The sequence below is a fragment of the Protopterus annectens genome, chromosome 6.part1, assembly GCF_019279795.1.
Source record: "Protopterus annectens isolate FY-2018-M chromosome 6.part1, PAN1.0, whole genome shotgun sequence".
Taxonomy (NCBI): domain Eukaryota; kingdom Metazoa; phylum Chordata; order Ceratodontiformes; family Protopteridae; genus Protopterus; species Protopterus annectens.
In genome coordinates this window covers 272,197,893-272,225,198 of record NC_056738.1, presented here as the reverse complement: position 1 = coordinate 272,225,198, position 27,306 = coordinate 272,197,893, and the positions used below count along the sequence as shown (strand labels likewise).

Genomic DNA, 27,306 nt, shown 5'->3' with positions numbered 1-27,306 from the left:
TCCTTGGAGACAATGTTGTCATTTAACGATATCTACTCAATGCTTTTTGAATTAATTCTATTCATAAAATGTGTTGTTTTGTATTTTCTCCATTTTACTACAAAAATAAATGTGCTGCTGTTAATATTTGAAACATGCATTCATTAGCTTTGTACATTTCAATATTATCATCACAAATGAAAGCAGAATCATAATTACCCAGAATGTCAGAAGTATACTAGCCACCATTTGACATAATCTCTAAAATGCTATTATTTGCAGTTATGCTCTTGAGTAAACTAACTTCACATAATGGAGTTAATCTATTTATAAAGTGGTGTGACAGAAATTATAGTTACCATTTTCACTACAGAATGCTTAAAATGAGGGTTAAAAATCACTCAGTACTTACATGTGTAGCCATACTTTTATTCAGACGTCATTAACAGTGAGTATGTTTATCTGTTTTACCCCATATTGTCTAAGCAGTTCCACTAGACATTATAATTATGATATAGTCATTAAGTCACTATTCAATGGGTCTGGGATAAATATGAAAATATTTCCCTAAATGATAGAATTGAGATCACAGACTCATAAATGCAAAAAGTTACAGTTTTAAACTTCTTGCACTCCTGCTCCAAAAAAAAATCTCATGTCAAGGGTTGTATTCCTCTCACCCACTGATAAACTATATTCTAACCATTGATAAACTGCACACTAACACTGTGACACTGCAATAAAGCATAAAGGGGTGGGGGTGCTATATGCCTGAGTATGCTGTCCTTCAGATGAGATGCTAAACAAAGGCCACCTTTGCCTGAGTTGGTGGTGGGTCAGCTGGATATATAAAAGATCCCATGGCACTTATAGAAAAACACTTGCATTTTTAGAATATTTGCCAAATTCCAAATTTTATTTAGCAGAACTTCATTCATTCTTCCATTCGAAATAATTCATATAATCCCAAAGCAATATCCATTTTCACAACATACTCCACATTTCCAAAACTATATTCAGGTCTAAATCTTTTACCCTTTTATATTATCTGACAGTCCTTCTTTACATATTAAACCTCCACAGACTTTTCCTTTCATAAGAAATATTCTAAAGTTTATATTTTTATGAAAAAAACATATGGGCCAGATTCATGAATGCTTACACTGAGTGTACACTAAAAATAATGTACACCATACTGAGTGAATACACAACACAAGCATAACTTCCATCTTCTTCCTACTAATTTTAGCTTTCCTACTGATTTTTCTGCAGCCTTAAATATCAAAGGAGATTCATAATGGTTACCACAAAGTGTAGGCTACATGTACACTTAGTGTAATCTGTCTGAATGAATAGACAGCACAAGCAATGTGGTAGGGATGTTCCTGAATCCAGATCATGTACACTAAACAAAGGCATTCATAATCTTTCTGTAATTTCCATATAAACCATACTCCCATTAACCAGTGACTTACTAATCATTAAATCTCCACAAAATTAAATACCCTTGCTTAAACCATGCGAATAATAAATGGCATGCTATTTTCTTGCCATATTTTCAAACCACATTTTCCTTGGTATTCCCTTATCTCACAATTAATTAAATGCTTTTTGCTTTTTACCATTCAATTAAAATTTTTCCATTCTTTATATTGTTTTTATTAAAATAATCCTAGCACTTATTCTTTTATCTGAAATTACTCATCTCCTTATCCCCCAATACATATTCATAGAAGTTGCATAAACCTCTAGATTAATAGAGCCTTCTTCCTCTTCCTCTTTCAAACATAGTATACTTCTCTTTACAGGGTTCAGTCTTGAACCACATATAATAAAAACAATCTACTGAACAATTTATTTTTCCTTATTAACCTGAATTATATAAATTCTTGCCAAATTTGCAATTTTACCCATTATTACAGAATTCAACAAATATACCCTTTCTTGAAAGTCAGTCTAAAATATTTTCATAATATCACACTCTCTCTCTTGTCTTCATTATCACATCTTCCCACTGCTTATCCATCTAAGCAAAACAATGGCTTTGTATGATGCAAAATGAATTACTGATCACAGGCATGAGTTTTCTTAAAGATGTCTAATATTGAGATTTGCTTTATTATACTGTGCTGGATTGTGCATGATATTGGTGAAGTTTTTCCCCTTCTTCCACTGTAATGTGACTATAGAGTTGTTATATATAAGTTAGGGGGCTGTCCCCTTGCAAAAAGAAAAAATATATATATTTTATATGAGTTTTGCTGTTTTTTAATAAATTGAGTTTATAAAAAGTTATGCACCCCTTCTATATGCATCACATCCTCTGTCCCCTTACCTTTTCTTACTTAACCATAAACCCACATATTGCAAAAATCTATTTAAACTAATTAACATTTGTTTTATCCATATTCTATTTTTGCTGTTATAATATCATCTACATAAGAAACAATATAAGGAAGATAAATATTTCCTTTCAAACAGTAAGCCAGTTTCTTCCTCAAGTGTTCATCTTATTTGCCACTGCATTCATAGCTAAAGACAACAAGATACTGCTCATAAGGTGACCTTGTCTTACTCTTCCTCTCCTCTACCAGCACCATAGAACTGAACCATCCATTAACTAAATTGTTATTCTTACATTTACATATACAGACTTTAACACTTTTAGAATATTCCCCTCGGGTCCATATTGCTCTAAGCCTTTTCATAAACCTGTATGATCTACAAAATCAAAAGCCTTCCATTCATCTCTGACCATTAGTTTTGCATCATTAGCTCCACTTAAAATATTATCACCCCCTTCCATTACCAATATCAATAATTACTGACTGTTCTTCCCTTTGTATCATATAATCCTCCAACTATAACCTCTTCTGTAACATCATCAAATTTCATCTGCAACATTTTTCATACTAAACTTGTAGTCTGTATTATTTAAAGCAGTAAGTTCCAGTTTTTATATCACATCTTTCCCCCTTTCACATGTAAACTTAATAACTCATTCAGATATTTTCCTTAATACTTCCATTATGTAACAACTTATTAGATAATTTTAATAAAAACACTTTCTTGGCAGGCTTTCTTAACACTTTTTAAAATTGTATCCAACTAATTTAAATAAATTTGACTTTGCAATTGTTTTAGATTTATCTGAAACGCTCTTAATGTCGCTCTAAACCTGTTGATGCTTTTCCTTTTCTCATATATATCGTTCACAAATTCCTTGACAATCTCTATGATCTCATCTTGCCTATACTTCATTTCATCTACTTCATTTTTCATTTCCCCCATTGTCACTTCATTTCATTTATATTTAAATGATAATCTTTCAATCTTTTTAATTTTCTTAAACATATCTCTCGTCTTAATATTATAGTCTTTACGATTTCCAATCTGCAATAATCCTTCTATTAATTTTTAGTGCTGCGCAGCTCCAATTTGTAATATATATTCTAATATTTTTTAAACTATCCACCACTCTATCTACATTGGGAAAAATCTGTCATAGTAATGTGATCCATCCATATCTGATCTGTTTCCCTTGTTACTACCTCTTGCTCCATTTACTTTGATATGAATTTTAACACCTTTTTATTACATCTTCAGTTTCTCCAAATTCTAATCAAATAGCCATATAATCTGAAAAGAATTATTACAGTACCACCTGATACCTCATAAACATACTCAGATAATATAAAATAATGTAATGTCCCCTTTTTATATGCCCATTGTTGTTTAATCCATATTTTCATAGCTCCACATTTAATAACCTTGCTTAACTTTTTTACATTCTTAAAATAAAATGCACTTCGACACAGCAGAAAAAAGGCAGAATAATTTAACGACAAAAAGGTTAGCGCTTTCACGGTCTCTCAAACAACTGCTTCATCAGACAAACATTACATTCAACAACCAGTATTTAAAAAACTATAAACCAATGAGAGTGCCATTCTCATTAAATATCTGTTAACTTAAAATAAAACACAACCAACTTTTTCAACCATGAAAATAAATTACAAAAATGTATCATACATAGACTTAATGTTTCAAACATCTGGCATAAAAATGGTTTCAATGAAACCATATAATTTATACCTGGATATGCATCAGCTTTAAACAGAATAATCCATTTTTGCTCATTGGCTTCAGTCTTATTTATTTATTTACATTTGTTGACCGGGCTAGCCCAACTGGATACATGTCCTTTTTCAGTGGAGGCCCGAGGAGAAAAGCTCCAAGTACACAAAACATTTAATATCACAAGTTAGTTAGATCAACAGTACAATAATGTATCACAATACATTAGGAAAAATAAGATTGGTACATAGCATAGTAGCACTTAATTATATTCAAATGATAAGAAGGAAAATACTAGAGAAAAGGTAGGGAAATAAAGGATAGTAGAGACATCTTCAGGATAAGACAACACTTGAAAGGATAGTTAGGTAGGTGGGTTAGGTTGAGAAGCTAAAAAAAAGGTCAGTGAGTAAAGCAGTTCTAAGAGATAAGTTTAAATAAAATTTTGAAGGAAAAAGTAGTACTTAGGAAAAGCAAGAGATAAGAGATTAGTCAGGGTTATTACAAGAGCATAACCAGTGGTTGGAGAGGAAATGTTTAAGGTTAGATTTGAATAGAGGGAGAGATGTAATAACTGTAAGGTCAGTTGGTAAGTGGTTCCATATTTTCCCAACAAAGTTAGAAAAGAGAGAGTCTCCTGCAGAGTTATAAGATAAAGACATTTGCATCTGCATTTTATTAGTAGAGCGTAACTTTTTAAAGTTAGAATATGGTGTTATGAGTGTGGAGAGAATTGGGGTGTTATTGGGTTGTTGAAGGACTTTATGGGCAATAATAAGATGGTTGAATTGTAAAAGGTGAGGTAATTCTAGCCAACTGAGTTGTTTAAGGTTCTGACAGTGATGAGTCCTATATGGTGAGTTAGTGGCAAACCTGGCAATGTTATTATATGATCTAGCTAGTTTCTTAAGATTGTTACAGTCTTAAGTCTTATTACAAATATCACCACCTCTCTTCCCTTCATTTATTAATTTTAGAACAAAAAACTTAAATTCATAATTTGCATTCTACATGTTTCGTCAGCGCACTAGTGTTCTTTCAATTATTAATGTCCCTGAGATGCTCTAACACACGTTCTCTAATGGAACTGTTGGTTTTCCCAACATAGAAAACATAGCAAACTTTACAAAAATAGTGATATACTAAAATTCAACTAGTGCATTCAGCATAAAATGGAAACTCAACAAAACAGTCATGAAATAGATGTCTAAACTGAGGGGCACTATATAAATACTTACAAACATGGCAATTTCTACATGGATAAGTACCTTTGTGTTGTGATTCTATCACTATCTCATCAGTTTTACTATCACAAAGTTGTCTCTTCAAAGACATATTATTCTGAAAGGAAAATAGTGGAGTACGAGAAATACACTCTCTCAGCTTACTGTCTGAGTATAAAATGTTCCAGTGTTTTCTAATGACATCACAGAATATATTAACATCACTTGCATAAGTTAATGGAAACCTCATATTCACATTATTACCCTCTGATAACTCAACTATGTCCAGATTTGACTTTTCTGAAAAATAAGGTTTACCTTTGCTATTCCTTTCTTTCATAATTTGATCTATACAATTATTTATTTCTCTCTCAGTGTATCCCCTACTAAGAAAATCTGCTTTCAAAACATTAAAAGCTTGTAACAAATCATGTTTGTCACTATGTATTCTCATCATCCTCAGGAATTGACCTTTAAGTACATTCCTGGGAACATGCTGTGGGTGCATACTACCTTTATGCAGTAGCGTATTCTTCCTAATCGTCTTCCTAAATAAATATGTTTTAAAACCACCAATATCCTTCTTACTAATACAGACATATAAAAAACTTATCTTATCCACTGAATATTCATATGTAAATCTTAGGAACGAGGTGGTAGAATGCAACCATTCTATAAACTCAGACAAACTATTCTCATCACCTCCCCACAGCACAAAAACATCATCAACAAAAACGTCTGTACCAGAGGACCATGGGATTAGCCAAAATCCCAACGTCAAGCTCCCACTGGGCTAGAGCTAGGTTGGCGTAGCTATTAGCACAAGATGTGCCCATAGCCACACCAACTTTCTGCAGATAATAGTCATTACCAAACATGAAGACATTATTGTCAAGGATAATCCCAAGTAATTCAATGAGAAAAACCCTGTCATTCGATTAACATTTCATACTGTTTAGCATGGTCCTAATATTTTCAATCCCCCAGTCATTAGGGATAACCATAAACAATGAACCTATATCTAAAGTTACAAGAGACAGCTCTCTATTCCTATCTAAGTCCGCAGTCCCTCTATAAAGCTCTTCTAAAAATTTTTTAATGCCCCTTAAAATAGTGGGTTGTTGATTTCTACAGGTCTTAGCATCTTTTCTACAAAAATGGAGAGAGGCTCAGTGATCCAACCTCTCCCTGACACAATGGGATGCATAGGTGGATCAACCAGACTCTTATGTAGTTTAGGCAAGCCATATATCAGGGGGATATTAAGGTTATCTACACTAAAATACTTAAACAGATCTTCATTAATAGCTCTAGATATCAATGTCAAAAATAAGAAACAAAACTTTCTCAACGAGCGCTTTAACTATAGTTTTGGGGATAACCACAAAGGTATCAGAGTCACTAAGTAACTGAAGCATACTCTCAACATATTTTTCTTTATCTAGTATAACCACACCCCTCCCTTATCTGCAGGATGAAAAGAGATGGTTTTCAAACTCTTAAGTTCTGTCAATGCATCATTCTCATCTCTAGATAAATTTAAAAAATCTACATATACGTTCCATTTTGAAACAAATCCTAATGTCCTCTTCGCATACATTACAAAACGCTTCAATTCTAGGATGTACTTTAGGCATATAAGTGCTGTTTTTTTTTTAAATGCAATTATTCAAATTATTGTCATTAGCACCAAAGTCAACTCTCAAGTTCAATTGTCTAACAAACATTTTTAGATTCAAAAGTACATCAACTATATTAGACTTCTGTGAAGGAATAAAAGACAGTCCTTTATTAAGGGCACGTTGTTGTGCTTCAGTTAATTGTAAAGACGACAAATTAACAATCATGTCTTCCTTACTGTGCTCCTCATGTTCCTGTAAACAGTTCGATCCTCTATTTGTGAATTCTGCCGTATTTGCCCTCTTCTCGCTCTGCTCAATGAGTGGTTCCCTCATGGCGTTTGCTTGAATGGAAGTGGTTCTGGTAAGGGAAAATGGTGATGTCCATTAAATAATTTTTCTGGCACCTTGCTGATAGTTTCACTCGACACATCCAAATTCCTAACTGACTAAATGTTCGAAACTGAACTAGATGTCTCTGCTGATAGTAAATTCCCAAATGAAGTTGCTACTAATGTCACTGAATTGCTGCTCATTTTAGTGTTATGTGATATAACATTTCATGTCTGCTCACTCAACAGTTGCTCAGCTCCACCTCCATCCATATCATTGGTGTGACATCTAGATTGACTGACATCGGAGATTGCAGGTGCTTCCTGCATAGTGATAGCTGTCTCACTGTTTGGAGCAGTTAAATTACTACTAACAGTGTCTCTATTAAAAGTCTCTTGTCTCGGCCACATAAAGACAGCACCTTTATCAAAATCAGTAATATCTCTACTTAATTTCTTAGCCTTCACACTATGTAGTCCTTTATCATAGCCAGCTATACTATCATGCAGAGTATCTAGTTTATCTTGGATGATTTCATTGGAAATCTCCGTTTATTTTATATGTCTTGTTTTACCTGCACTTCATGTTTCCTGGGGACTTTTTTGTCTTTTGCTGTTTTTTACATTCTTCCCTATTTTCCTTTTCTTTTGATTGCTGGTTTTCTTAAATCACCCATCATTATTATTATATTTATAATTATTATACTGACATTCTTACCTTTATTGAATTATCACTTGTGACATAGGCAAATTTACATTTATAGAAAAATAATCAAACTGTATCAACAAGTTAACATTTACAAACATTCTACTTCACACATATAGTGCTATATATCATATAACCTAAGCAACATTACATAAGCTATTCAATTCCTGTCTCTTTTTAAAATAAAAAAACATATTTACTAAATCATCACTTTTGACATAAGCAGTCATGCATTTATATAAATAAAAAAAAAATGCACCACTGCAAACATTTTACATCACAAGCCATACATTGCAAACATTATACAAAACTTCTAATCTACCCAATCATTTTCAGTCAAACATTGCATAGCTCATTTAAGTAATGTCCCTTTTCACCACATCGACTATACCTTATTTTTGTACAATCATTTATAAGATTAGTTGCATTACCACAAAAGTAACAGGTCTTAGTTTGACACACGTACCTTAAAGTCCCCCCTGTTTCCATATGCAAATAACACAGATAACATGGATATATAATTAATATAGTTAACTCAACATCAGTTCCCATCCCCCATTCCACACCATTTCATCTTTTGTTTAAATAACATTCATAACTGGATCATACATTGCTTTTAAAACATTTTTGTACATCCTGATTTTCAGTTTTATCTGTCCTAAATTCCAACATGATTTTTTTTCTTAATCTAGCCCCTTGTCCTGAAAAAGGCATAATTACTTTGTAGAAAAGCATGTGCTCACAACTATAACGACATTTCTCAAAATGTCAGATTCAAAAGTCACATCACAGAAATGCCCAAGGGTATAATTGATCTGACAATTTCTTAGTAAAATTATGCTTTCCACAGTATCTGTCTATTACAAACTTTTTCTTTATCAAATTTAGTGTACCTGTTTGCTAGGTTTGAGCTCTTCCAGCCACTGCAGCATGCAACTCTGCATACAAAATCCTTCCTCATCTTTCTTCAAACCTTTTTTTGGCACACTTCTACCAGCTTTTTTTGGCACACTTCTACCAGCTCCTCTTCAAAAACACTTCCCACCAAGTCCTTCTCCAGTAACTAGAATAATTGTGTGTTAAATTCCAGCTAAAGAAGTCCCCATATCTTCCACTCCTTCACATGCTGACTCCTCATTAAAGCCAGCCAAATGCTGGTTATTTGTGTCATCCACAATATGTCTCATTAATTCACTACCAATAACTGCATATCCATCTCCTTTAACACCCCCTATCAGCCATCTGCTCAGCCTTGCTGACTAAACTCCTCTTTCTCTGCCATTGCACTACTTCTCCCAGCTACCTGTGTGCTAGGAATGGAAGCAGGATATGCATGTACTCAGCAGATACTTGAAAAGAGCAGGGGAAGTCATTCTGGTGTCCTAATCAGATTTCTTACTCGTTATGAACACTACATGAGGTTTCTTTGAAAAGAAGTCATTGGCCTAGCGGGACTAACTAAATCAAGAATCAACAAAGTGTAAATAATTAATATATCTATTTATATCAGTGCGGTGGTGGTGCTGCGGTAGTGCTGTCACCTCACAGTAAGACGTTGTCCCGTTCGATTCTCAGCTAGAGCGTCTTCTGTCTGGAGACGTGTGAATGGGTGTACCTTCATTGAAGGTGGTGCATCAGGGCTGGCAACTCGGCACTTAAAAATCTACTGCCAATCATTAGCAGACCGGAGTACCACTGTGGTGACCCCCTAACCGGAAAAAGCCGAAAGACACAACAACAACACAACATCAGTGGCATGTGACAAATTCAAAGCAGGAAACCATTTTTGAAATGCATTTCTTAAAATAATCTGATATGAGTGGTTAGGTTTTCGGAAAATACCACACCCTTAATTAAATTGTTGAAGGAAATGTGACTTTGTATCATTTAATAGTTCTTCATGGCTTTTTTGCCCTTTTTAAGTGGGAAAGAACAAGGTAAGTAATTTTAGTTTCACTCTATCACCCAGTCCCAATAAGTGAACAGACTTTTTACTTTATCACTATATTGCATGTGACTGCATAGCTGATAACCTCTTTTGCACTCCAGTATGACTTAGCTCGCTCTGTTTGCCCTTGCTCTGCTTGGGTTCACTCCGCTCTCCTACCCTACCTTGGCTAATAAAAACCAGACAAGCAAATATTACAAATTAGATATAGACCTTCGAAAAACTGGCTCAAAAATAAAAATGATGCCAACTTGAAAAACTACAAGCATATGTGAGATGGAGCTTTTCTCCCCAGGCCTCCACTGAAAATGGACATGTATCCAGTCGGAATTTCCCGGTCAACAAATGTAAAATAAAATAAATAACAAAATAAAACTACGTAATATAGCTAAAAAAATCAGTGAATGCAGATAAAAAAATTACTTTTCACAGCAATTAAATTATAATAAAAATAACCCAAAAACTTTTTGGCAAACCATCACATCACTTCTCACCCCTGGGTCCACACAACACCCCTCCCCAAACTTAGACAAGACACCAGCTGAAATATCTAATATATTTGATACCAACTTCATTGACAGCATAGGTACACTAGTCTTGGGCTTTAACTCTAATACAAATTCCAACAATCTCAAAAATCCCACCCCCAAACAACCAATAAGGACAATAACATCTACCCATTACCAACATCTTACTGTACCTCCATTGTCTTTACAACCGGTTCCTACTACGTCAATTTGAAAACTTCTCTTTAAGCTTAACCTTGCTCATCTTCCTCTGACAATCTTCTACCAGAATACTTAAAAGTTGCCGCTGACTCTATATCTTACCCAGTTAACATTCTTATTAATTGATCTATTTCAGAGTAACGTGTCCCTACCCTCTGAAAAAAATCAATCATAACCCCTCTATACAAGGAGGTAAATCTAATGAGCTTCCAAACTGCAGACCCATCTCTATCCTTTCTCCACTATCCAAACTGCTTGAAAGGTGCATACATATACAACTGCTAAACCACCTTACCCATAATAATCTCCTCACATCCACCCAACACGGTTACAGGACTAGCCATAGTACAACAACAGCTCTTATCTCTTTCACTGAAATAGTAAACAAAGGTATAAACTCAAACCTACACACCTCATAGTAGTACTGGATCTGTCAAAGGCCTTTGACATGGTCTCACACAACAGATTACTTCAGCAACTATCAACACTAGGCTGTACACCATTGACCAAGCAATGGTTTAACAGCTATCTATTCACTAGGCAACAATGTGTAAAGTGGAAATACCAAACCAACAACACTGGAGTCCCACAGGGGTCATTTCTAGGACTCCCTCCTCTTCAATATATTCATAAAAAACCTAAACACTGCTTGCCATCACAGCATACTAATCCAATACACTGACAATTCCACCATCATGACCTCCTCTAGCAACATGACCGACCTGCTGCAAAAAGCACAGACTGTATTTACATCAATATAATCATGGCTAACTGATGCACAATTAGTGCTAAACCCTAACAAAACCAAACTTTTACTGATCTGACTTCAAAATCTACTCCCATAACAAAAGTGAGACTGAAATTGTAGCAAGTGCAAAACTATTGGGTATCACCATAGACAACAAACTTACATTGACCAACACATACTTAAAGCCATAAGAAAAAGTCATTTCAAACTAGAAACACTCTATAGACATAAAAATGTTATGAACCAGACACCAAAAAAGCACTAGTAAATACCTACCTGATCCCTTCTCTACTCTATGATGCTCCCATTTTTACTAATCTATACACCTCCCTCAAAACCAAACTTCAGTCTTGTTATTATAAAATTGGTAAATTTGCCACCAGGTCATCATACCACACTCAGCTCTGCTATGCTCTAAAGCTCAAATGGCTAGAATTCCCCCACCATCTTGATTAGCTATAACTTTCAATTGTACAAAAACTAAAATATAAACTGGATAACTGTCCAGCCCTAAAATCTACCCGGCACACTTATATTCCCACCAGAAACCTCCGATCTGCAAATAGACAACTTACAGATGTACAAAAGAGCCGGAGAGTGTCTCTCTTCTTATGCCATAGCTAAAGTTTGGAACAACCTATCAAATAATATCACCAGTATAGAAAACTCCAAAAAAAAACTCACACTAAAAAACTACCTCTACAATTCCTTGACCTGTCCATGCCCATCAGCTAATTTTCCCACTCTGTTTTTTTTCTTTTTTCCTCTGTCCACTCATCTTTCACCTTCCGTCTAACATCCTACCAACTTTAATCCCTTGTTGTTTTTTTTTTTCTTTTTTCCTCTCTCCACTCATCTTTCACCCACACTCAAACATCCTACCAGCTTTAATCCTTTTCTGCTCATCTTTCTAACCCCTGAGTTTATAGTAGAGTATCCCACAAACAGATATTAGCTCAATCTCTTTGAATGTCTCAATGCGACACTCATTAATCCCTAATAACATAACCTACCACTAATTTTTGCTTTCTAGCACTACCCCATTAACTACTTAAATTCCACTTTTCAAGTCAGCTCCCCTCCTCATAATCTATTATCTATCTGTGCTTAATGACTGTTATATAATTTGTATAAATATTTTGTAAAAATATCCCAGTGTAAATAAGTATGAACATTCTCTACCACCTAATGTTCCTCTGGAATCTATGCATTTTTATACTTTGTCTTTTAATTTTATTATACTATATGTCAATCTGCTTTATGTCTTTAATTGACACTGTTTGTAGCTTTTCTCCCCAGTCCCCTGCTGAAAATGGGTTTCTGACCCAGTGTGAATTTCCCGGTCACCAAATGCCAATAAATAAATAAACAATAAATAAATAATATCAGTAATCGCACGATTACATTAATACTTTGATAATAAACAACTTTGCTTGAAAACTAGGATATTTCACAAATGCAAAGATTCCACTTCTTTTCCTTGGTCTTTTTACTCCAAATTCATGATCTATAGGTATTAATTATGCCAGACAGAATATTTTAAATCAGTTTTGCCTGATAGGAAATTGAGAGAGGCTCATTACTTTTGAAGTAACATTTTAGCTTCAGTATTTTGCCTTTTGATAGTAAATAGATTTGCAAATATTGCAGCTCAAACTATTTGCATCCTTCTCTGAGACTTGTGTGAGTTTTACATGCATACGCTTGATGTCCATGGCACTGAATAAAATAATGAAGAAAACACAAGATTTAACTGAAAATGAAAAAAAAAAAACCCGGAGCCAGTGAAATTCCAAAATTGTGTATTGTGGGGGGTAAACCCTTATGCATATCCCATTGAAAATTTGCCCCCAAAACTGTAATATATGATTATTTTAATTCCAGGGTTGTACACCTTCAGGGATATGGTATGCCCTTTTCCTGATGATGTGTAACCCCTCAATTAGCACTCATTTTTGAATGTTGATTTTTTTAATCATATTTTATCCTTTTTTATCTGATGTAATGAACATTGGTCTTACATGTGACAATCCTTACCTTGAGCTGTTTAAATGCACTTGCTCTGGATGCCTGTTAAAATGAAAGAATAAGTGGCAAGAACTGAAACTAATCATACACCCACATTAATAAATCACAAAAGTGTTTCAGTTATATCATCAAAACACACTAACACTTGTACTGTTCTTTACTACAACCCATACCTGATAATGGCTACAGTCTGTATCCGAAAATAGTATAAAACCTAACATAACTCCTCTTAATCTCATCTTACCTATACCTATACTTTAATTTTGCCACTATGGACATTTATTTACTTCTCAGTTATACAAATGCATAAATGTATTGTGAATGTAAAATTATTAATGTTTTTGTGAATGTGAAGGACAAAAAAAAAAATAACTGTTTTGTAATAATTGTTCATTCTACTAGATGTATCACTTGTCATGTAAATGTTCCCTGTACTACTTTAAATTTCATTAATTGCTTAGAATTGTATTAACCTAATATTGTAACATGGAGCTTTTCTCCCCAGGCCTCCGCTGAAAATGGACCTGTGTCCAGTCGGACCCTCCCAGTTAACCAAAACAAAATAAATAAAAATCAGTTTAATAAGATAAAAATACATCTAAATGAGATAACTTTTATGAAGCACAAGAAACAATGAAAATAAATCTTTAATTAGATGACAGTAATAACCCATCACAAACTTAATTTTACATAAATATAGAAGGCTGAATCTTTTTTAAGGTTTGCATGTAATATTTTTGCTGCCTGACATACCAGTCAGATTCACAATTCATAATCAAAATATCTATCTCCTCCCACACAGATTAGTCCTTTTCCTTTTTGCATTTCATTCTTGTCTTCATTTCCTGGTGTTATATTGCCTAACCATTTTATCTTTCAAATATTATCTAAGTATGTTAATATCAAATCACATTAAAGCATATGAACTTCTGTTAGTGTACTGCACTAAATTCTGTTTTTCTACACAGGCGTATCTAACTAAAGTGTGGTATGGAGAATTGAAAACTGAAACCCCTCTATGGAGGATATTTCTATGCATGCTGTGCTTACCACTTATTTACACTGGCTTTATAACCTTCAGGTATGACTTTTAAGTTTTAATTTCAAATCAAAAATGTGTAATTTATGTTTTGAATGCACACATGAGAAAAGATGAAACATAGAAGTAGGTATATGTATAAATGTCTGAACAGAGGGAAGTAACCCTTAGTGATTCTGGATGTGATCCATGAAAACGGTACACGGAATAACAGTGGCCACACAACAAATTCACAATGCACACATAGTAATATCATGGTGCATCAACAAAGAAGAAGAAATGGAAAAGTGTGCAGACAATATCATGCAGGCAATGATGATTGTGGCCTGGTAAAATGTAAATATTCATACCTGTCATTCCTGCATACTCATCCTATGTTGATAATATGGTACAACACCTCCATGGCAAATATATCTTAAAACTGATGTAACATACAATGATGAGAATATAACTTACACTGCTCACTGCATGTGCGCAGTGCTCTTTTCTTATACTGTTGTGTAATTGTGAAGTTAGTGTATATAAATTATGGGATTGTGGAGGATGGGAAAGCTTGTTCTGTTTTTTCTTGTAGGCTTAGTGTTTTATGTAGTTCTAATAGTATTCGGTACCTGCAACTTGTGTTCGTTTAGGTTACAGAACATGTTGAGAATTTGTGATTTAGAAAACTTTATGCAGTTCTGTCACAAGTATATTCAAAAAGAGCTCTATCAGATTTTGACTTATGGACCAGGCAGAGGACTCCACTAACTAGGCTAAAAGAATTAGAATATAACGAGAGTTGCTGAAGTCTTTCTGTGTAGTACAAATTTTCCAACCCTATGATGTTTCTGCAATGGAGTCAACCAAGCAACAAACATGGGGCACAACCATCAGACGTCAAAGCATTAATAATAAAATGCAGGTTAATCCAGCAAAACATTTGAGTTGAAGTACTCTTTAACAATGCTAGAACACTAAGGAGAAATTTTTGTCTTGGTTCTGCAATGGAGTCATTATACTCTTTCAAGCTGTTTTAGGTGGTTTGTTTGAAGGGTACAGAATAATATATTCAATAGTGGAAGTCGTACAATGATCTCTGTCTGTGGTAATTAGACATACAGTTTTAGAATTTGATGTGCTAAAGACTGCACCTTTCTGACTTTGGTAGACACATACTGCTCAACATTATTTTGAGAACTAGCTCTAGAAATTTAATGATGATGTTTTTATGAAGCAAACGTATTTTGTGATCATAATTCATGTACTTTTTGTCACATCTAATGATGCTATACTTTTTTACATTGAAAGTGGGATCATTACTTACTGTACCAACAATACATATTTTTATAGACCAAAATACTTTGTAAACTTGGAAAACTTTGGCATCTTTTAATGAAATAATTATGTTACCATTCCAGAATCATAGAATGACTTTGATCATACTGAGTCTTTTACCCCCACCCCCCTTTAGAGGGAAAGTATAATCTGAAAAGAATTGATTTCCATACAGAGCTCTACAGGATAACTCTGGTCATTCCCATCTGGATAGGCAGGTAGCACCAAACCATGATTTGGTGTGTTTTGTTTGCTTAGCATGCATTTTACCTTTGAATCACTTAAAGAGTAACATTTATTCTTTTTCATTGGTTACTTGTTCACGTTTGTTGAATAATGGTAAGTACCTTAGGAAGATCAACGTAGACGACATACACCGTCATGCCTTAATCAAGGCCTGCACTTACCCCGTCAAAGAATGCCACAAAATTACAAAGTCATAAGCTCTCCTTAACACATTCATGCTGATCAAAAGAGTTAAATAATGCCTGTGGAGAATTATTATGTGCTGATCCCATAATGTGCTCAACATCCTATAATGCACTTAACTTCCCAAAACTTGGTGCTGTTTATCAGGCTTCTGCCCGTCACTCCTCTGTAGGTTCTAGACCCTAAATGTAGAACAGTCAGATTTGTAGTTCCTTGATAACTACTTTGCTCTATCTCTCACACAGCTCCAGATCTCCTGTACTCCCATTTCCTTTATTAAAACTTAACCATTTCCCCCAATGTAATAGTACTATCCTCCTAGCATCTTAAGTAATAGCCCCCATAACTGATTGTAGTTATACATATGTAGCCTAGTAATTTGTGTATGATTTGGATTGTGCCTGCAGATGTGCAGTTGTGATCACTGTAGTAACCTGGGAAACACACTTAAATAAATAAATAAATACAAAATCTAATGATGTTATGTCACCAAACAGTAGCACTGACATTTACTATTATCCCTGTATAATATGGGCCACAAATGACCCCAATAAGTAACATCATCTGATATCAATAATTTATTTTCTTGTTAGTCACAAAGTTCTTATTTATGGGGTCTGGTCCAAACATTAGTGCTAAAACCTTTTCCCCCATGTCATATTTCCTATCTTAAGAATTAATCCATTCTGTCAAGTCAAGTATTCTTTGTTCTCTGAATCTAAGCTATGATCCTTGTCTTCATTATATAATCTATTATGCTGTACTACATTACAAGCCAACGAATGGATTTGGAGGTGAGGAAGCCCCCAACCACCGTATGAAATCAGTAAATATTCCTTATTCATAGCAGACCTGCTTCTCTCCCTTCCTAGAACTGTGATAGAGTTTGACTTAATCCAAAACATTTATATTTTGGGGCATGGCTCCCAAACATGGTCCAAAGCACCATGTAAATCATAATAAGCTGATAATTTAGAGAAAAATGTTTAACTATTCCATATTAATTTGGAATTGGTGAAACAATAATGCATCATATGTAAAAACACTTTTAAAATCTAATTTAGCTGATAGCATACATAGCCAGTACAAAATTTGGCTCCGTTACCAAGGAAATATTATGTAGTGATGAAACTCTTTATTAGAAAACATAAGTTAAATCAAAGCATTACTGTAGGTCCTGTACAAATTTTGGCTGGCAAAGTGTTAATTACAGTGGTTATCTTTGTAAACCAATTAGCTAACAATAGCTTGGAAAATGGATGCTGGCAAACAATAAACCACTTATGCAAATTAATTCAGCACTGGGCCAACACATATCATTCAAGATCCAATATCTGGAATCCAGCATACTTATTGTTTGATAATAATATGAAACATGGAATATATGGAGATCCTCAGTGCTATAAAAAAATTCACACTCGTTAAAATTTACCATAAAATTTGTAACTAGGCACCACAACCATATTACATATGTCACTGATGAAGTCTGCCACAAATGTAATTTTTTTAGACTCACTATCCCTACTGGCCTTTTGCAATGACTTCCCTCCCTGCACCTCATGCTGGCACATTAATTCTTTCCCAGGGGCAACGGCCAGACATTTCACAACTGGACAAGAGCCATATGGCCCATTCTTTCTTTGTAAAGAGAGCTTAATCAGCTCATTTCTGCCCCTAGGAAGCAAACATTGGGCAGTTGGGAGGAGACCAGTCAGCTCAGTCCCTTGGAGACCCTCCTTGCCCTCCATAGATGCTTTGCATACTGACATTAACTGCTGGACAGGGAGAGATATGTGTCATCACACATCTCTCCTGATCAGGTGTTGCGTCCCCTATGCAATATGAATATATGTGGCTACTTCTGATTCTGATCATCTACTGTCCAATAGCAGTCATGTGGTGAGCCAAACTGCTTCCACCCTCCCTTGTCCCTCCATTGTCTGCAATACTAATTGAGCACAAGTCTTTTGAATCACTTTCAGACCTTCATCTCTCAATGCACTTGGGCCAGACCTGCCCAATCTTAAGTTTTAACAAATGTATAGATTGCAAAAGGGGCAAATTATCAAAGACCTGTGACTGTCTAAAGGAAATGGTGTTATTATATGTGAGGTAACTTGGTGCTCTATAGACTGAAAGGTATCTTTGTGGAATCAACAGCTTAACTTTATCAGAGCACATCAAGTAGCCATTATCCCTAGAATTTAAGTGAAATTGTTTACTTGTGCTAATGGTATACTTAGCAATGTTTTATATCTGCATAGTTTTCTGAAAAAATACCCAAATGGAATTCTGAACATTTAAAACAGTAAATAGTATACCATCTGCAAAATAAAATATCTTTAATAAATGCCAAAAATAGAAATAAGTGATGTAGTATTAATATCATGAATTGGTAACAAAAAGGAATTTAACCCAATTATGACTAAGGTAGGGTACATGAGGTGATCTTGCCTGACCATGACACATTGAAATTTCCTATTAGTTTTTGTTCTAGCTACTGAAAGAAAAAGGGAGTGAAATGAAAAAAGCACCTTTATAAAATCAATAACATCTAATGGTACCTTAGCATTTTTCCTAGGAGATTTTTGCTCCTGTTCCTACTGGCCATCAAACCTCTTTGGTCTCCACCCATTCATTCTCTCACTAGGTAGTCCCAGCAATAGGGCAAGAGCTTTCCAGAGGTCATCACTTAGACAACCATAACAATTGTTTGCTCACTCATTGTTATACTGACAATCAGGTCATATCAGGTAGCTTCTAACCTTTCACCAGGGAAGGGTATGACCATCCTGCATAATCACAGGCACAACAGTGCTTCCTTCATGCAAGTTCATGCTCTCATGGTAAGAGCTGTCAGTGGAGCAACTTGGTGGCTATATGCCCAGCCCTTATCCATCCCTTGCAGTACTACCCTTTATCCAAAGGAATGAGGCATTGGGTAGCCCCGGCCTCCACCCTCTTTCCCAGGATAGGTTTGCCCATTCTATCCATGCCAGCTCCCGTGGACAGAATGGGCAAACCTATCCTGGGATAGGATAGGTTTGCCCATTCTATCCATGCCAGCTCTCGTGGACATCCAGGGCAGTAACTGAACTCCAGTCATGTGGGCTATAGTCAGAGCTTTATCCTTCTACACCAGTGTCAATTGTCTCTAATGGTTTCCTGAAATGATTCAGAAATTCACATAATGTATAGTCTATTAATTTTTTCAGAGATTTTAAAAACATTCTGCAAAACTAAATACAAATCTGTCCAGAAAATTGAAGGGTGGGATTGCACAAATAACTAAAAGCCTAAGGAAGTTGATTGGTGTAACATGTATCTCTCCCAGATATGAATACAAACTGAAATAGATCTTTTGAATTGGCCAACTTGGAAGTAAGATATTTATTTATGAAATGTATGCATATCTAATGATATTTATTATGTAATGAGTTTGGAAGATGACTATCCTTATCCCAAGAAATACTGTCAGCGTTGAACATTTATATATATTTTATATATTTTTGCCATAGTAAAAGATGTAGAAGGATCATGTCCAGGAATTGTTTTAAACTGGAATCATTAAAGCAGGTTAAGGACCAGTTGATAATGAAATTTAATATCAAACTCATTTGGAGACTTGGGGTCATGTGCCTTGGCTCCAGCTGGAGGTAAAATAAACTATGTTACCTTATCTTCAGTTATTACAAATTCAGTATACTAAAGTACAACTGGAAATCTGTTCAAAGAAAACTGGAAATATACCGTGTATGTAGATAAATCATCATCATTTTAAATATGCCAAAAAAATCTGTCTTTAATTCAGTGATATAATTTATTCTGCTAATAATTAAAAGAACAATTTCCAGTGGTGAGCAGCATAACTATATAAATTGTCTGTATAAAAATTATGTTTTTTTTCTGGGTAGACAATAGTAAGCCATTTATCTGATTAGAAGTCATATTCCTAACTTCCAAATATTTATAAAAATTAACATAAGCTTATCAAAAATACCCAGCTCCTGCAATAATTCACTCAACTGAGCATACTGCTTAAAATGCAAGGCTGCTGACAAACATTGAAGTACTGAATGAGCTGAAAGCTGAAAGGCAGACCATTTTGAGTTCAATTGAACAGAACAGGGGGCTATTAAAAGATAAATATTCTACTGTTGTTTTCAAAACATTCCACAACAATTATGTTATTAATGCTTTGTATTCATACAGCATTCAGAGTTCAGTATTTAATAGCCAAAAATATGTCATCATGACTTAATGTTGTAGTCCTATTGTACACTAAAGAAATAGTCTAAAGCTACACCATTAACCAGAGCGAAATGTATGGTCCAGCACAAAAAAGAACAGTATGGTCTCTGTCAAAAAATGCAATGAATTAAAGTTGTAGTCCTGTTCTACGCTACAGAAATGGTTTAAAGATATATTATTCACTAGCACAAAATGCACGGTCTAGCACAAAAAAGAACAATACAGTCTGTCAAAAACTGCAGTGAATTAGTATATGTCACACAGATATTTCTTCTCTGCTATACTGTCTAGATTTGCAAAAGCAGCTTGCACATTACTGAGGCAGACCTCAACCCCCCCACCCCTACATTTATTGCTAGCCTATAAACATGCCCACAGACCTAGTTATCCTATCACTGCATTTAAACCAGTTAATTACTACCTCCAAACATTGGGGCAGTCACAACATCTCCCAATAGGATCCACACATATCTGAGTTCGGCCCTGTCACCCAGACACTTCATAACTCCATCTGTAACAATGTTCCTCTTTCATACATCACTCCTTAGCTTACTCATTACAGCCTACCTTATTACTTCCTATCACAAACATCATGTCACTATTGTCTACTTTCCCACTAACCCTATCACTACCTCACCCAAAACCAGTCTTACAAACATTATCATATTATCACACCTCTATAACAGTTCCAACACAGAACTCTTTTCACTTAAAAACACTCACATACAAGGTTCACCATATATACTCCACAAATATGCCAGACTAGTATACCCAAAATCACACACCTATTCCTCTTTAAATTAAATCAACTCAATCTAGCACATACATCTACACCCTGGCCCTGAATCCAATCAATAAACCATTCATCCATCAGACAATACTTTCTCTAACAACATCTTTAACCTACCACGTAATACTTTAGATCTTCCACTCATAAACATGAATCTGAGGAGTATCTATGATAAAATGTATGAATTTCATGCAACCCTATCCCTCTATTCCCCAGATATAGCAGTATCTACAGAAACTTGGCTAAAACTCCACACGAATGATAGTGAAATCCTAACAGAAAGCTACAATACCCACAGACTTGACAGGCTACACAAGCGTGGAGGTGGCATAACCATATTAATCAAAGATACACTCAAACTAGAATCCCCAGAACATAGCCCCCCAGAACTCAGAAATTCCTAAATATTAATCTTTCACCACCAGTTAAGCTCCAATAAATAATTATAATTATAGCCATTTACATCCCCCCCCCAGGTAACAACCAACCCTTAATTGAAAACTTTCTCTGCTGGTCTGCCTTTTCAACATGGGCTGGTTTTCATCAGACACCCCCTCCAACTTTATCAATTTCCATAGTTTCACTCAAATAATACAATCCCCAACCATAACTGACAAACATAATAGCAGTCAAGCAATTCTAGACTGGACTCTAACAAATAGGCCCACCCTCTGTTACCACTCTGGCTGCCTCCCAAACAGCTTAGCAATCATCTGGCCATCTATCTGCTTAGACACCAAGTACATCTTCCAAAAAACATCATATATAAACACTACCCCAACAAAAAAAATATCTCCTGATAACTTTAACTTCCTCCTACAACAATGTGACTGTAACCCACTCAAACATCTCCATTTAGATTCCGCTGTTCAATACTTCAATAATAAATTTCTCAATATCCTAAACAGTCTAGCGCGACTCTGGAAAATCCACATTAAATCCAAACATATACCATGGCTAACTAAGGATACCAGACAGTTCCTCAAAGAGAGAGACAAAGCTTGGTCCATATATCAAGAGATCAATAGCAAACTTCCCTTCTTGCCTATCAACAAATAAGAAAACTAGCTAAAAAAATAGATCAAGAATGACAAAAAGTTATACTATACCACAATCCAACAAAAACACTAAAACAGTCCCCCCAAAATTTGGGGAACCATTAAACAACTCCTAAAACTTAGTAATTCTACAACTCCAGCCCCCACCACCACAAATAGCATAGTCTCCCAACTTAACTCACACGTCATCACTTCCATCCTATCACTAGTAAAAAATGACAGCAATACTCCCCTATCTATTCCTACAGTATCAGAAAAAACTTCAATTCTTTTACAATCAGACCAAAACAAACTAGCAAAATAAAAAACAAAAAACAAAACAAAAAAAAACTACTAAACAAACTAAAGCCCATATCCCTAGCTGGTGACCTACTCCCTAATGAATTTCTAAGATTAGCAGCAAATGTCATCTCTTACCCTATTTCTCTCCTAATCAACTGTTCCATCTCTGAGCAATATATCCCTAAACTCTGGAAAATTTCATATATCATCTCTGCACAAAGGTGATTCCTCAACAGAATTCTCAAACTACAGGCCAATCGCTATACTCCCTCCCCTAGCCAAAATCCTTGAAAAATGCACATACTCACAACTCCTAGACTATACACTAAATAATAACCTTCTATCCAATTCCCAACATGGTTTTAGACCCAAATGCAGTACCACAACTGCTCTTGTAAGTTTTACCAACACAATCAGCCAGCTGAGAAACAATGGTCAACTACTCTCATCTATTTTCCTTGATATATCTAAGGTGTTAGACACAGTATCCAACCAAAAGCTACTCAATGAACTAGCTTCCTTGCACCTTACCTATCCAGCCCTCTCTTGGTTTCACAGTTATTTTTCTGACTGCCAACAAGCAGTCAAGTGGCAGAATGAGCTCTCTACTCTATCACCCATTTCAGATGGAGTGCCACAAGGCTCAATTCTCAGTTTGCTGCTCTTCTCTGTCTTTACTAACAAACTCTGCACTGCTAGACATCAGACCAGAATCATTCACAGATGACTCTTCCCTCATATGTTCTGCTGTCTTCCTTCCTGAACTCCTTGAACTAACCCAGAAATCCCTTCTAGAAATCAAAAACTACCTTTCTGATTATCAACTTCTACTTAACCCAAATAAAACAAAGCTACTGCTCTTCTCAAATAACTCCTGTTCACCCTCCCCCCTTTATTATCCATTCTTCCAATAACACCAGAATTGAACCTGTCGATCACACCAAACTTCTTGGGATCACAATCGACAACTGTCTAAAATTTGACAAACAGCCCTAACCATTAAAAAGATCCCCTTTAAACTTGGTTCTCTTTAAAAGGTCAAGCCATACCTAACCAACACCACCAGAAAGTCTATAGTCAAGAAACATTTACTGTCCACCCTTCTATATGCCTCACCCATTTTCCCTAATCTCAGAAAAAACAGACGTAAATGAAATAGAATCCTGTTATAATAAAATTGCCAGATTTGCACCTAGCCATCCTTACAGATCACACTACTACTCCTCTCTTCTCCAACTGAAATGACTTGAACTACCCACTCTTCTATTATTCAACCAACTGACTATTGCCCATTCCGTCATCCACCAACCAGATAATTGCCCTGCACTCAAAAACCTAGCACAGCCTAACTTAACAGCAGAACCCCAAGATCTCCTCTATATCTATTACCTTACATTACTTTCTACCACAATACTCTAAGCCTTTTCCTACCAACTACCTATGTCTCCTTATTTGCTTATATATAATGCTATGATATTGCTAAATATACTAGTGATGTGATATGTTTATTGGGCAGTAGAAATAAACACTGTTTATTGTCAGTCTTGATACTGTCTCCCTAAATGCTACACTCATGTCCTTTACACTACCCTTTATTGTATTGCCACATTGGATATATTAATTACTACACTGCAGATCTATCTTTCACCTTATGTTACATTCCAACTGTTACCATAACTGTTAAATTTGTATAGTGGAGCTTTTCTCCCCGGGCATCTGTTGAAAAGGGGCTCCTGGCCCATTCAGACTTTCCCAGTAAAACAAATCTAAAAATAAAATAAAAACAATATGTAGAGATTCAATGATATGAAAGAAGCCAATGTGAACTGTAATTCTACAAGCAATTATGGGGAGCATAAAAGTTAGCAAGTCCCACAACAACTCCTAGAATTTACAACAAAATGTGAGTAGCCAGGATCCACAGGCTATATATGATGCTATATATCTACTAGCCTAGGATGGATAAGAACTGACTTGGTAACTTAGTCTATCTTGATGTTAATTTACCTTTTATTTGACCATGTGAGTTTAGTGTATCTTACATTATGTTAAAATCTCTAGCTATAATAATTAAACATGCATGTAAGAGGATCATAAAAACCTAGGACTTATGAAAAGACCGAAACCCAAATTAGCGAAAGTGCACTTAACCAAAAATGCACGTTCGCGAAACTCAGTTTACCGAGTCACAAGGAAATATACCTTTTCCCTACTGTAGTGCGATCTCCGCGTTAGTATATATAAGTAGCAGGGGTGTGGGGAGCACAGCCTCCCACATGGGGGTGCAGGGGTGCTTGCTCCCCTGCTAAAATGTGTTTTTGTTTGCTGGACCAGACCCTCGCTACTTATATATACTAAGTGCGAATATGCAGTTAAGATCAGTAAACTGAGTTTCACAAAAGTGCACTTTTGATTAAGTGCACTTTCGCTAAACTGTGTCTCGTTCTTCTCTTCGATAAAGTGTAATTTCGAACAAGAGAAGTAGACCCATAAATATATATATATATATATATATATATATATATATATATATATATATATATATGGGATCCGTGCAGATGTTTGAAGTTTCACCTCTTTGAACCCACTTAACAGAGTCCACTTGTTGACTTTGGCAGTCACACTACAGCATAGAATGGGAATTTTCCCTGCTGTAGTGCTATTTTGGAGTTGGTATATTTAAGTAGGGGGGGTGTGGGGGCACAGACCCCCACATGGGGGGTGCAGGGGGGCTTGTCCCCCTGCAAACATGTTTTAGTGCTTTTTTTTTTGGGTTGCCCGGGGAACTAGACTTCAGCGAAAGTGCACTTTTGTTGAAGTGAACTTTCACTGAAGTTTGGGTCTCCTGCTCTATTTCGAAGAAGTGTTCTTTCGATGTAGAGCAGTAGACCCATATATAGATATATATCTAGATATATATATATATATATATATATATATATATATATATATATATATATATATATATATATATATATATACATACATATGTGTGTGTGTGTGTGTGTGTGTATATATATATATATATATATATATATATATATATATATATATATATGGGGCTACTTTTACTTACCAAAGTAACACTTGCTCATTCCGCAAACAGTCAATTCCTCTTCAGGAAACTTCCATTCAACCGAAAGCACAGACTACCAAACTTCTTTCCCTGGGAATGGACGTATGGACGCATTACAGTTTCAAGTGAACTATTTTCAGTTCTCACTACTGGTGCTGCAAAGTTGTGTTGCAACTTCTACAAGGTGGTTTGTGATAAAAATTCCACACTGGCTGCCAGATCTTCTATACGTTTTGTCATAAGACCAATTAATGTAATCAGATTACTGCCTTCTTCATGTGTTGATTGAAGAAAACCCATATTTGTTGGAAGACATTAACAAAATTGACTTTAAGGAAGAATGTAATTTCCTGACAATTGATGTCAGGGACCTTTACACCTCAATACCCCATGTAGAAGGCATTGAATAGGTTTCAGCCAAAATGAGAAAAAAATGGAGCCCCTTGGATGAAATTAATCTTATAGAAGAACTAGTAGATATCATCCTTACATGTAATTTTATTTCCTTTGACAAGGAGATTTACTTACAAATAATAGGGGTGGCAATGGGCTCACCATGAGGTGTGAGCTGGTGTTGGCCCATTGGGAAAGTGAGTTTATATTTAAGAACAGTAACATTAAAACCCAGTTACATTATTATACCCAATATTTGGATGATATTTTCATCATCCTGAGGGGTCATAAAAATGCAGCTACAGAAGTGTTGCACTATTTAAATAACATGACACACTTTTTATATTTTACAAGTAACTTTGATACAGACACCATAATATACTTAGATGTCGAACTCAAGAAATACAGAAGTCGTTGAGATATACAGCAAGGATCCATAGAAAAAAAACATATTCTAACACATTTTTGCATTTTACCAGCTCACACCCTTACCAACAAAAAAAGTCCGTTATAAAAGGACAGTTGGTAAGGGCAGCAAGAATGGTATCACTAGAAAATGACTTCTTAGAAGAATGCGAGAATTTAAGATATATGTTTTTGAATAGGGGTTTTCCAAACCAACTAATCCTAGAACTGACTATGGAAATTCAAAGTAAAATAAGTAATGGGACATACAAACCAATTCTTAACGGAAGAATTAGGCAAGAAAGTCTAGTCAACAGTGTCAACCCTAATCTAATTGAATTGAATAATATGAACCAACCTAATACATCTAATATAACAAATAATCAAAGATTTAGGTTAAGCTTCATAACTACGTTTAGTATTGATGCGTTGGAAGTCAAAAAAGTTATTGTCAAAACTTGGAACCTCCTAAGTACTGACAGAGAAATAATGAATAAGTTAGGTGATTTTCCTACAGTAATATTCAGGAGAGGGATGAACTTAAATCGTTTGGCAAGACCAACACCTTGCTTAATACGAAACTCTGGAATGTACAAGTGTGAAACATGCAACTACTGTAAATTTATGGAAACAGGGCACAGGTTTTGTATTAGAAACATTAGTTACTACATACAACCGAAGTTTAATTGTAATTCAAAGATGACTGTTTATGTGGCTTTTTGCCAATCGTGCCCTGCCTCCTACGTCGGAAAGACTGGCCGGAGGTTCAGGGAACGTGTGTACGAACATATTTTTTGCATCAACAATAAAAAGATAGAAAATGCATTATCTAGACACATTATGAACTTCCCATGCATCAGTTTAAATTCAGAGTTATA

General features: G+C 35.2%; 1 protein-coding gene across 1 annotated transcript in view; it reads left to right on the top strand.

Annotated features, from left to right (window-relative positions):
- Positions 1-27,306, top strand: part of LOC122805507 (transient receptor potential cation channel subfamily M member 2-like) — a 914,064-nt gene that overhangs the window by 510,371 nt on the left and 376,387 nt on the right. The window contains exon 15 of the mRNA XM_044075701.1: positions 14,357-14,469. Within this exon, the coding sequence (XP_043931636.1) occupies positions 14,357-14,469 (113 nt within the window). The remainder of the gene's footprint in view (positions 1-14,356; positions 14,470-27,306) is intronic.